Below are 13523 nucleotides of genomic sequence, written 5' to 3' on the forward strand. Positions count from 1 at the left end.
ATAAAAAAAATAATTATAATCAAACCAACCCACACCCCCCCCCCCCCCCCCCCCCCCACACACACACACACACACAAAAAGTCAGATTGCACAAACTATTTCATTTTTCTAATATATTTAAAATTAAGGACCTTCATTCTCATTACTTTGGAGAGAAGTATGATTGAACAACGGCATATTTTTGTTTATTTTTTATGTTAAATCTCATCATATTTGGTATTCTGAATATTCAAGGTTTTTTGTGAAACCATAAATATTGACTTATTTAATTTGTTTTTGTTATACTGGAGGTTTTGCAAATATTTGTTTGCATACTATAAAATAAGATCCAATTATTGTGAAAGAAGAGGAATATTAGACATTTTGGCAAAGTTGTTTCTGGCAGCCCTAGCAATAATAGTAAGCATGTAAAGAAATAAAAAAAAAAACAAACAAAAAACCCTATGGGCAGTGTTGTCAACATGAACATTGTGCAGATATAGCTGTTATGAACAGAGCTTTAGAATATATTGGACTTTTTTTATTGTTATCCCTCATTTCTCTGCTCCTTTCTCGGTTCTTTCCTTTGTTCAATGTTTCAGCCTTAAACTTCAGCCTCACAGTGAATAGGACTTCAAACAAAGAAAGATGTTGGGTGAAAACACCTCGACGTGCCTACAAACGCAGCGACTACAACTAGTATTGTGCAAATATCACAGCTTTTGAATTTCAGATGACGGCAATTTGCGGTTATGAAAGCCGAGATGCACGCAAACTCTGAACTAGACGTTAGCAGCAGTAACTCATGTTCTTGTTGCCATCAAAGTGCTTTCTAATTTGGTTCTGCTTCTGTCATGGGACTGGGCCTTAAATGGGTGTTTTCATCCAGTATTGTCAGACAGGTTGGTGAAGGCTCACACTTTAGTTTAGGGATCCATGTCAAGCCTTAGTTGTCTGGACGCCTCATGCGGAGGGGCTGCCCAGTTCACAGCAGCAAAAGTAAAGGCAGAGCTCTAAAGCTTTAAGACTTGAATGGATTAGCTAAAGAGAGCTATTGCACAACTGAAGCGCTTATCGACTCAGAGTACAATTTCAGTTTGTGGTTCTGAATTAGCGATACGATGTATACTTTTGTCTTCACAGCTTCTCCCACATGAGCACCAGCGACACATTTTGTGAAACCAATCATAATTTCTCTGAAGTGCCAGCATGAGAGAAGCCTCAGAAGTCCCCGCCTGAGCACCCCGCCTCTTTCCCAACATGAGAAGGAATGAGCAAACTGATGTCTGAACTGTCACCAAGGGCACACCTATTATAACTGGGTGTACTGAAGCTCTACTAAATCGGGGCTGGCGTCACCGCCTGCTGGATCCATAAAGTAGAGTGTGGCAGTGGCGTCCCTGGGCAGGACCGGGGGGCCCGGCGGCCTGGGTCTCGACCGAGGCCTTGGTGGGGCAGGGGGACCCGTGGTGACCACCATGGCCCGGTTCTGGTTTAGCAGGGCTTGGCCCGACGAGCTGTCGGTGGTCACCTCTTTGGGCTGCTCTCTCCGGCAGTGGTTGCTGTTCCACAAGGTTTCCAGCGCCGCCACCAGCAGGGCGAGCAGAAGCCCGGCGGCTAAGATACAAAATACGCCGGCAAAGCTGTGCAGACGCAGCGCTCGTCCTTCTGGCTGTGCGTCTGCGTGGCTCTGCAGGTCACAGCGGCCTTTCTTTGGCCACCATTTTTGTTTCAGGATGTCTAGATCGCCTTTTTCCTGCAGCTCCAAAATCCTGCAGAGAGGGAAAAAAAAACAAACAGATTGGTTTCAGACCCTCTTTGCCTTAGACGCGCGTTTTCATGTTGCGTCGCTGCAGGACAGCAAGCAAATCCATCAGATGCAACGATCGAAATTAAACGCTGGCTGATAAAATTGCTGAAATAGCAGAGCAGATAATTGATAATTAGCAACTTTTTATGGACAAAACATGAAAGAAATGTAGAAAATAATTCTTGGGCAGATCAGAAGAATTACCACACTATTATTATGTAGCAATAATTAAATCGCACAGCTCATTAAATAAATCTAATAAGGAAAAATGCAGCTCCACTAATGGTATCCATTTGCATTGACTGTAAGATCATTAAAAAGCCATAGATGGTAAAGTGCTATTAAACACTGCAGGTTTTAGTTTACAGCAGCAGAGTGCAAAACATAATGATTGATTTTAAACAAGATCTAAAAGCCCAGTTTTTGAGGAAAAAAAAAAAAAAGATGAGGGGGGCATGGAGGCGCCGTTGCATGATAATGAATTCCAACACTTAAATACAGCTACAAACTTACAAACTGTACAGTGAGAGCATAAAAAAATAGAAAGAATAAATTCAGCTGGAGTGCAGCTGAATTTAGATGAGTGGTTTAGTTCAATTGTAATTAGGAAGCCTTTTTAGAAGTGAGTGGTATAAAGACACTGCTAGTTTTCCTATTTATTAAATAAGAACTAGATGTTGCGATAAGATATACTTAACCAGCATCCAGAGTATTTTGTGTCATTTTATGCTACATCATAAATAATGAAAACATAAAATAAAATGTTTGCTTTCAGGTTCAAAACCTTGGTAGAATCAGAGGATAGAAGATCGTACACCTTTACGAGAATTCTGCTACAGGTGCATTTCATTAAATTAGGACGTAATTGAATAGTTCATTTATGAAAGAGATTGAATTAAAAGGTGAAACATATCAGAATACACGTTATTACAGTTAATTTCGTTCATGCCTGACAGCTCATAAAAATTCTGCTTAATTAGAGTTGAGACCATTAGACTTGTTTTTTTCTTAAAGCAGAAATGTGATCTTGTGGTCTTATTTTGGGAAAGAAAACTGATTTTACATCCTCCCCTACCCAACTATGATGGAGGGCTACAAAAGGTCACTGCTATACAAGCTGGCTCTTCAGAGTTGAGTAGTGGGGGTGGGGGGATGGAGAAAGTGCAGATTTTAGAGAGCTGTGAAGCAAAGCAAACGCAACTGTTTAGAAATTCACAAAGCGTGAGCTGCAGCTGGAGTCGGTCCTTCATGGGCAGCCACACACAAACCCGCTACACCTGTCGCCTTCCTTTTGCTAAGCTACTCGCGAGCCAGATACACCGCCAGAAGCATTTTAACAGGGGTCAGGAGAAACGGGACTGAACCACGGTCATCTTTTCATTTCATCTGGAAATCAAGGTTCCCACGGTATGGAGGAAGAATTGAAAGGCACAGAGGCTGGAGGTCCAGTGGTTGCTTTCAATGATCAGTGATGTTTCATTGGGTTTTATCAAGTTTTAAGTGAGCACAGCAGTCTCCGCGTGTAAACTCTACAACAGTTCAGACCCCAGTTTCCCTTTGCCGATGGATTTTTATGAAGTTGCTGATTTCATTTCAGTGCAGGACTGAACGTACCAATAACCGCTTTAATGATCAATGTATTGCCGTGCTTATATGACCACCAAATTAGTGTGATCTAAGCCCAATGAAGAGTCTATCAGGTACTGTCCAAAAGAAGATGCAGCTGTTTAGACCCAAAAAACAGTTGCAAAAATGCAACACGATGAGCTGAAGGCCACCATTGGGTCTTGTTAGTCTAATTCCCTCCATGCTTTGCTGCATTGACAGAATCATGAATGCAAAATACACACCGACCAACTATTGAATATTTCTAACTAATGGTATGTGAATTTACTTTAAATTGAGCATTTTGTATTAAAAATCATTGTATTGTTTCTTTATAGGAGAAAATGACAAAAACCTCACTGTGTATTGAATCTAAATAAAATGAATTACTAATATGAACTTTTTAGATGTGTCGTAATTTATTGAAAGCACCTGTATGTAGGAGATTAGCATTTTAATTATTATTTTTGAAAGATATAATATTTAATTCCATGCTGACGAATAAACACTCATACATAGGAACTAATCATTTCACTGTGCTGAACGGCTTTTATAAGAATTTAATAAATGGATGATTAATTTGTGTTCTTTTGATCTTCTGCCACAAAATGATTGGCTCACACATCTCTAAATGCTTCCAAATGCTGTTCAAGAAGAACAGCTAGCATACATATGCTTAATTTCTACAACTATCTGCCTGAGTGAAGCCATCACATATAATGGAGTCTTTTTTTTTTTTTAGTTCAGTTTTTATTTCACATTCAGTAAAAACAAGAAGATCCTATCCTGCATGGCTGCTAAGTTAGAGTACAAGCACATATGATAAAGCCTTGTGCTTGTTGAACAAAATGACATAATTGAGCCCATACAGAGTTTGCTTTGTCTACAGTGAAATAAATAGGTGATTATACAGGGTTTTATATCCACCTGATCTTAAATGTTAAGGGACATTCAGTTTCTTTTCAATCAGCGATTAAGATCAAATTCCACAGATTAGAGTAACACTGTTGCCCCGATTTAGTATTTGGAAGATCTACCTAAAAATACTATGCAAAATATATTAATGGCAGGTCTAGGAAATCAGATTTTCAGTGTAATATTGGTATTCTATCCACACCTTTCAATGACTCCAGATTGGAGCCATATGTGGCTCAGGTGTTGGAGAGCTTGCCATCATAAAGGAGATTTATTACAATGGTTTCTGATCCCATTCACATCTCATGTTCCTAAACATGAACGTCCTCACATCTTGCCGACTCATTATCTCACCTCAGTCATTAGCAATATGCGATTCATGCCACGCATTTTCTATTTTCCAATTGGTGATAAACAAAATAAGCTACAAATTGTTTATGTCCTCTGCATTTTTTCTTTTTTTTTTCTCTTTTTGCAATATCCCGGTCTTGTTGCTTGTTCAAAGACTTTCCCATCAAGCGTTTCTGTGTTTAATAAATCATATCTAAAATCAGGCATTTTGTTTTGATGGTTAGAGAAAAGCATCCACACAATTTTCTTGGACAACATTTCTGTGCTGTATTTTCAAAATAAATCAAGGTTCACAATGTGTGGACACAAAGTCATGCAAATTAACCGCACGCTGTAATTTCTGTGAAAAACAAAATCACTATTCAATGAAAGTAATTTTGATTGTAGCAGATATTTTAAGCTGCAGTTAAAAAAAATAAGCTAAATTTTAATTAAAATTTGTATCAGCCAATAAAAGGTGATGATTTTATGAGTCATAACTTCAAAAATGCTAAAAGTCTTTTGTTTGAATGATTAAAAAACGCTGCCTTTTCTACCAGACTAATTGTTATTGGATGGATATGGGATGGCGTGAAGCGATTACCAGAGTACATACTTCTGAGAGAAGAGGTCTCTGTACGGACTGCCGTGTTGCAGGGCCATGCCGTAGCCTCTGGTGCTCATGCTGTTTCCTGCTATAGTCAGAGTGCAGTCGTCATCTGTCAGAGCAGCGTACTCCACCACCGCCATGTCCCACAGGAAGGCGTACGACTCCCGCTTTGCCTACACATTTGAAACAGTTTCCACAACACCCACAAAAAAACAAAACAAAAAAAAAACACACAAAAAAAAGCAGGGACACGGTAATTACATTACATTGCTATGAATCATGTTCATAGCAAAGCATCGCAGACGTGGATTCCACTGCTTCAAAAGGCATCGTTTCATTCATTACATAGCATAGTTTAAAGTTGCAGAATGAATTTAGAACAGATTTAAATTTCATTAAAAACGAAATGCAAAACAATACATTGAGTACTAATGACTCAATTAACGTTTTGTATTGGTTCCTACCAGACTGTATTCTACTCGGGCATCGGCAAGGTTGTTTAATTACATCCACCTACCCTCTACTGCCCTTGTCTTGTTTAAAAAAAGATAGAATCATCCTTGTACTTTGTTCTTTCTTGATTCAATTTGCATTGCTTGTTGGGGCAGTGCACCGAGTTGTCTTTAGTAGGAAACACAGTTCAGTCTAAATATTCTAAATGTTTTCTAAAGAACAAAAACAGAGTCTGAGTCAAAGTTGAGCAACAGCCACACTTTTGGATTTCTTAGGATACGGTGTTAAAATGTCTTTTTATTTCCAGATTCTCTGCTGAAAGAATAATGCAAGACACAAAATTGGTTTTTCTAGCCACAGTCAAATTTTAATTCTCTTTTTTGTCAGCTTAGAAATGGCCAGAGTTCAGCCCCACTGGTGCTTCTACGTCTTTACAGGGCTAAAGGTAAACTCACAGTCAATTTGCAAATGCTTAAGTTATTACTGTCAACTAAAAGTCAGAATTAAAACATAAGGAAACATTTGTGTCTTCATGTTACTGTATATGCAATCAAGTCAAGTCAAGCTGTCCAATCATACACAGTCTGCTTTGTTTATATTAGAGATTCAATTGTTTAACTGCTAATGTCTCAGTTATTGAAATATTTGCAGACATTTTCATTATTTTCTTAACATTAGAAACATCTGTTTTGTCATGTTGAGATATTACACGTTACGAAAGCTGCCCTGTTATGTTTATTACCATTTGCATGTCTTAGCAAAGCCCTAGTCCTGATGTAGATATTTTGGGAGCAATTTTTTTAAATTGTAGGTTTAATGGTTGACCACAAGCTGGTTCTCTGGGGTTTAACAGCCACCATTAACTCTCACCTTTCTGATGCCCTCTGATGGACTTGAAACAGAGTTATCAAAGCCATTGTTCTTGTTGACGACCTTCCAGAGCTCAGCAAACGTGCTGTCCTGCTCCAAAGGGTTGGTGCCTTTAGCATGGAAATATTCGTACACAGCTGAGTCTCGCACTGTCCCATAGGCAAGGTCCGCTTGTTTGGAAAGGTCCTGGAACGACCTTATTTAGGGACAAAAAAGAAAAGTATTAAAGCAACAATAGGTTTCTCTAAATAGTATTTCCATGTATCAACACGTAGTTGTGTGTTGGCACAATGTTGGTTGTCCTTTTTAACCTAACCCTCTAACCCTACCCTAATGATTGCTTTCATCAATTATTTCATATTTAAACACATTTGTCAAGTTTAAAACTTTGCAACTCCACAATTTTTAGTGACTTTTAAACACTTTTAAAAACTTTACTCAGATTCTCATTCCAACCAGCAGTGTTTTTTTTAAAAAGGCTCAGCTTTGCAGTTTCCAAACTCAAGCAAAGCTCTTTTATAAAACACTGATAATAATAGAAAAAAAAAGTTTCAGACTTTCCAAACTAAATCAGTGATGACAGATAATAGGCATCACTTTAAGTCTTTAAGTTAACAGTAAAAGTGGACTCTGTGTTCTGGGAACATTTATATCACTATCACTTAATAGATTTAACTTGGCATTATGACCTCTGACCCCAAAGCGCTTCACACTACATTCAGTCATTCACTCTTTCATGCACACACATTTACATGCTGATGGCTACTTTGTAGCCTCAGCTGCCCTGAAGCAGACTGTCAGAAGTGAGGCTGTCCTGCGCTGGTGCCACCTGACCTTCTGACCACCAAGGACACAACGACCAACACGGACAGAGCGGGGGTTTGAACTGGCAACCCGCCCAATAATTGCTCCATTATTTCCTATATTGGCTCAAATGAGTTTGAATGAGAAATAAACAGAAAAATGCTACTCTGTCCAGATTACAGCTCCTTTTTTTTTTTTTTACTCTATATGGGGGGGGTCTTAAAAAAACAAAACAAAAAAACACTGTGCATGTTTCTAATTTTTACTTAGATGTTAGATGATCATTGTTGGGAATACACAGTTAGCCATGATTTTACTTTAAACCTGTTTACTTCATAAATAATTTAGCAACACTGGTTAAAGAAAGTAAAAACAATAAATCTGGATTTGGAGTCATAAATTAGGCTAACACACATGCAGCTAATAGACAACGATCAGAACAATCCAAGGTTCTCCTTTAGAGTTGTGGCAAAATCGACTCAAAGCCTTAACTCATTTGAAGACAAAGTATTCCTTCTGGGCTTAGCTGTAAAGATTTTATGGAGTTCTTCGCTCATAAAATTTACTAATTGGGAAGAATGTTTCCCTCTGCACTGTTTGTGCAGTTCTTATTCCTGACACATGCCTCCTGAAAATTGTCAAAATCCTTAACTCCTCTCTAAAATATTTTATTCCCCTTGATATTGCAGAATTCATATCCATTAGTAGAGCCACTACAGCTACTCTGTTTTTCACCCCCTATTCTAATCAAAAAATGTTTTTCAGTGTATTTATGCTGTTGTTCATTGGTTTTGGTTTTGATCAAGTAGTTCTTCTAAAGTATCACTATTTTGGAAGAAGAATGAAATATGAGACTGATATTACCCAGTTGTACATGTCAATGAAACCAGTTGAGACTGAGGTTACAAATTTGTCTTTGACATTGAGTGGATGAACATTTCAGTTTGAATTTCAACAGTAAAAGCATTGAATTCGTTTTTGGTTTTCTAAGCCAAATGTACCAACACTTCTTACCCAATTTCTTGTACCTCTGCCTAAAATCAGTTAATTGTATCTGATTTACTGCATCATCTTGCGCTGTATCCTTGACTCTGAAAAATATTCTTCTCACTACACACTCACTGGAAATGTCTCTCTGCATCCGTGTCGTCTAGAAGAATGAGAGCGGCAGAAGCAGTGTGTTTGCAGAGTTCCTGTACCATCTGTCCCTCAGCTGATGACGGTTCAAACTTCACAACCTCTCCCAATAAAACAGCTGCCAACCTCAAAGGAAGATTGCACTCTGCCTGACCTCCATTTACATCTTTGAAGTTTTTGAAAGTGAAGCTCCGAGAGAGGGGCGAATGCCAAAACAGAGCCATTACATTTTAAATCTTCTGAAATAAGTCGGAGTGCATCCGGAAAATAAGGGCACCGATTCACTTTTTCCAAAATTTTATGTTGCAGCCTTATTCCAAATTGTATTTAAATTAAACAACCAATTAATCAAACTTCACGACAATGTGGAAATGTTCTTTGTGTTTTGAACGAAAGGATTAGAAATAGAAAACCGGTTGCCGCTGTGGCGCAGGGGTAGAGCGTGCGACTAGTGTTAAAAGTGCAACTGTGTAATGCTGCCATGCTCATGTGTGCAAAAAAAGGTTTCAGGAAAATGTTTCATGTGTTGTTGGTAAAATGCTATAATACCTCATGTAATACCTCATAATTGCAAATTTTATATAAAAAAAAGTGGCTTGGTTAGCTAAAATTTGTGAGCTATAAAGTGCTAAAGCCCTGTGCTTTTTCCCCCCCATACAGCAAACCACTATAATCATCTCCAATAGAAATGTTTTCCCTGGGGAAACTATAATTATCTTTAATGTAAACACACATCGCAGATACATCCTTTCTTGTTGAATTTTGAGTGGTTGCTTGAAATACCTGAAAGGACTGACGATCTGGAAAATATGGGTTATGATTTCTATGGAAAGTCACACTGAAATTATGCAAGAAACCTGTTCAGTGTGTTTATCCATCCATCCATTTTCTTTACACCCTTGTCCCTTAGTGGGGTCGGTAGGGTTGCTGGTGCCTATCTCCAGCTAACGTTCCGGGCGGGAGGCGGGGTACACCCTGGACAGGTCGCCAGTCTGTCGCAGGGCAACACAGAGACAAACAACCATGCGCACACACACACACACACCTAGGGGCAATTTGGAGAGTCCAATTAACCTGACATGTTTTTGGACTGTGGGAGGAAACCAGAGTACCCGGAGAAAACCCACGCATGCACAGGGAGAACATGCAAACTCCATGCAGAAAGACCAGGGCCAGGAATTGAACCCAGAAACTTCTTGCTGCAAGGCAACAGCTCTACCAACTGCGCCACTGTGAAGCCCTGTTCAGTGTGTTTAGTCAAATATAATTTAATAATCACTCTAGATGAAAGAAAGGTTAGCTCTTGATAATTCTTTATAAGTGAATAAAGTCTAGAATGCAGCGTCTCTCCCTGCTCAAATATTTTCAAGGACGCATTTTAAAGGTGTCCTTTAAAACGTATGAATCATACCACAGGAATAGTCTCCCACAGATGCCATTTTAAAAACAGCTGCTCTCATGTGTTGTCACAGGTGAGCTATGTGCTGCTTAGCATTCGCTCAGTCTGCTGACATGTCCCCATGTGGCTGTTTGTTCAACACTAGACAGAACCAATGCAATCAAATGTCTTTCTGTCCATTCTTTAGAGAGAGAGAGCGAGAAGGACATCAGAACAAATAACATTTAGACCGAGAAACGGTCGGTTGTTATGCAGCAGGTCAAAAATTAAAGGAGCTTTATAGAAAAAGAAGCTGATCCCAGTAGATGAATCTTTAACCAAGGCTGTTGCATGTGTACCACAAGCTCAAGTATTGAAAATATGAAAAAATAAAGAAATGCAGTGGAGCTGAGAAAAAAAGTCAATTTGTACACCATATGTACCCAGTCGATAACACATCTCTAGAGATATGCAGAGATACAACCTCTCATGATCGCCAAGTTTGAGTGAAATTCCCCACTGTTCGGAAACAAAATATTTTCAAACAGTGTGACAGAAAAAAACAAAAAGACGTTTTACCTGACTGCATTGTCCATGCGTGACACAGTGAGGTAGGCGGCCAGGTTCGCTGTGTAGGACGAACACACGATGAGGGTGAAAAGCCACCAGCTGCCCATGACGATACGCAGAGCCACTGAGCCCAGAATTGAGTCGCTGCCTGCAGGGTTGAGATGAAAGTGGTTTACAAATGCATATCCCATAGAAATGCATATCCCATTTTTACAGATTTTAAACAGGGCGATAAAACATCCCCTCCAGCAGCAGTAGAAGATATTGCCTTTTTTTTCCTCCGAATTAAGGGTTGGATATAACTATCAATATGAAAACTCCTCAAAGTCTTCACAACTCAGACATAAAGACATCAAGTTTATTATTTGAAACATGAAACAATGGTAATAAACCATTTCGAAGCAATGATCTTCAACTAATCCAAAGATTGCTTTTCTATTGACTGACAGAACCAACCACATGGGCTGAAATGGCTCCAATATCTGATTTGGAGTAAATGTCGGCACTGAACCAAGACACCAGATGTGAAATGGAAGTGAACAAAAAAAACCTTAAATACGGCCCAAACTGTACTTCATCGTTATCGAGGGTCTTGAAGTCTGATTTATTTCAACTTATCTGTTGTGATGGTGGCAGGGAAATATAGATTTTACAGCTTCAATATGTAGTGGATTGTTTTCTGCATTTTTTTTTATTGGCGTTCTATTGGACTCTAGTGTGCTCAGATTTTTAAATGGTTTTCTCATTGGTGGTCACATTTGTACAGGTACATATCTTTAAATTAAAATATTGTTGAAACGTTTGAGCAGTTTAATTCAATTGGTGGAACTCAAATTGTTAACACACAGATTGATACTGCAAGCGTTTTTTTTTTTTTGTTTGTTTTTTTCCCTGTTAACTATGTTCACGATTTTGTCTTGACGAGACTCCATGGATTATCCGAGGGTTAGATCTGGTCATTTCTCTGGATAATGAAGCTCAGTTATGCCATCGTCATTGGACAAAGTATTGGTACTTTTGGTCAAGTTCTTCTGGATAAGGTAAAGAAGTGTCTCCATAAAAGCTGTCAGCAGAGAGAGGCATGTCGGCATTTCCTGTGCTGACTTTGAGTTGATAAAACACGGTGGACCAACACAAACGGATAACATAGCCCCCTAAATCATCACTGACTGTGGAAACTGCTCATTCAAACTCAAACAACTTGGATTCTGTGACTCCAGAATCTGCTACCTTGATTTTAAAAAAACAGATGACTAAATTCACTTTAGACCAATGGCCTGTGCCAGTGGTAGTCCGGGTCCAGGACACGTCTCTGTGTGGTTGCTCTTTAAGCATCGACAGTCCATGCCTTGTGAGTCTTTTCCAAACTTTTGAATGGGGTGGACCTCCCTATCCTCAACCTGGCAGCTTTCCTTATTGCTATTGAACTTTTTTCAGTTCACATTTTTCCTTCCACTCATCTTTCCACTAACATCCAGCTTGAGGTTTTCAGCTTTTGTAGCCCAGATGGTACTCTATGTTTGGAAGGCATTCAGGACAACCTGCAGTCTCAAGATTGTTTGAACCACGGCATAGCATCTCTGTGTTTGGAGGAAAATATTTACTTATTGGTCCTCCTACATATGAATGAAATTTCTGACAAATCACATTTGTTTTTTTTTTGTTTTTTTAATTATTATTTTATACCATAACCATGAAAACTGACAGGAAAGACACAGATCATTGTAATTAAACAGAACTTAAGTTCAACTGATTTACTCAAAAGACCATTGAAAAGTTACTTTCAATGGATTTCACATGCAACTGGCTTATGTGTAAATATTGTAACTCCACTTTATGTAGCAACTATAGCATTGCTCATTTTTCTTAATATCTTAAAATTTCTAAGCCTTCTTTCTCTCTTTATGTCAGATAAAGAAGCCTCATGTGTTCCAGTAACGTTGCTGTTGAGTTTTAGTAGTAGTCGCCCGTTGTCTGCAAAGGCATAAAAGAAAAACGGGTTTAGAAATGTATGAGGAAAAATGTCATCTTGAATCCTTATCCTAAAACGGAAAGCCATGGAAAATGTCATCTGAAAGTTTCAAGAATATGAAAAGTGATGAAAACATATTTGTCTGAAAGTGTCACAATCGGCACAGCTGAACCCTCAGGAAAGCTTGAAGGGAAAAAAAACAAAAAAACGAAAGGTCTTGTCAGATGTATCATACTATGGCATCAATCATTTTTATTACACATGGCTCCGAGTTTGTTTTTATTAAGGTTTCTGAATGTGAATTGTCCATGTGCAGATTTAATTGGCTCTAAGCATGCTCCTCAGTGGGACACGCTTTCATTTATGAAATAAACTGATTAAACACTTTAGATAATAATAAAAAAAAAGGTTTCATATCCGTTTGGTCCCTGGGATGCTTTGGATTATATCCTACCTCTGAATGACCCCCATATGGAACAAAAGAACAGTTCCTACGTGGAAAAAAAAAACAAACAAACTGCAGTGACACTCGGTATCTGGGGGTGAACACACAACATAAGCCAGCTAAGTGCCAGCATACCATTATGGACTTCTCAGAATATTAGGATGCCATGTTTCAACTACCAACAATGGCACACTAAGCATCAGCAGTCAGATCCATATCAACGCGTCTTACATCAGCCCCCTAGCTCCTTCAACAAAAAAAAAGCAACAAAAAAAAAGCACTTGAATCAAAAAGTGGCACCGCTGGAACATGAGTCAGAAATGAGAATGTGAAAACGAAGGCAGATAAAAAGGCATGAATTTGGCTTCTTTTAAAATATAGTGGGTGTTGGGTTAAAAAAGGTTCACAGGCACTACGCCAGACTTTGATGGATGCAGTCTGAGCTTTAAAATCGGTCATTTGTTGCGACCAGACGTACCTGGACCGACACCGGATGTAACGATGGGGTGTCCTCCTGCAGAAAGGCACCTTCAAAAATGCTAAGGTGGGCATTTTGCCTGAAATTTTCCATCTACTGATTCAGCATTTGTTGCATGGTGACATCCGCATACGTCTTCCTGTTTATTGTAAGTTATTATACCTTAG

General features: G+C 38.8%; 1 protein-coding gene across 2 annotated transcripts in view; it reads right to left on the bottom strand.

Moving 5' to 3' along the window:
• LOC106945576 (glutamate receptor ionotropic, delta-1) overlaps window positions 1-13523 on the bottom strand; it is a 349094-nt gene that overhangs the window by 7103 nt on the left and 328468 nt on the right. For both annotated transcript variants that reach the window (XM_015029358.1, XM_015029359.1), the window contains 4 exons: window positions 10471-10609; window positions 6573-6768; window positions 5256-5422; window positions 1511-1751 (listed from right to left, as the gene is read on the bottom strand). In XM_015029358.1, coding sequence (XP_014884844.1) covers window positions 1511-1751; window positions 5256-5422; window positions 6573-6768; window positions 10471-10609 — 743 coding nt within the window. The remainder of the gene's footprint in view (window positions 1-1510; window positions 1752-5255; window positions 5423-6572; window positions 6769-10470; window positions 10610-13523) is intronic.

Source organism: Poecilia latipinna, unplaced genomic scaffold (genome assembly GCF_001443285.1).
Source record: "Poecilia latipinna isolate Pla-1442-1.1 unplaced genomic scaffold, P_latipinna-1.0 Scaffold151, whole genome shotgun sequence".
NCBI lineage: Eukaryota > Metazoa > Chordata > Actinopteri > Cyprinodontiformes > Poeciliidae > Poecilia > Poecilia latipinna.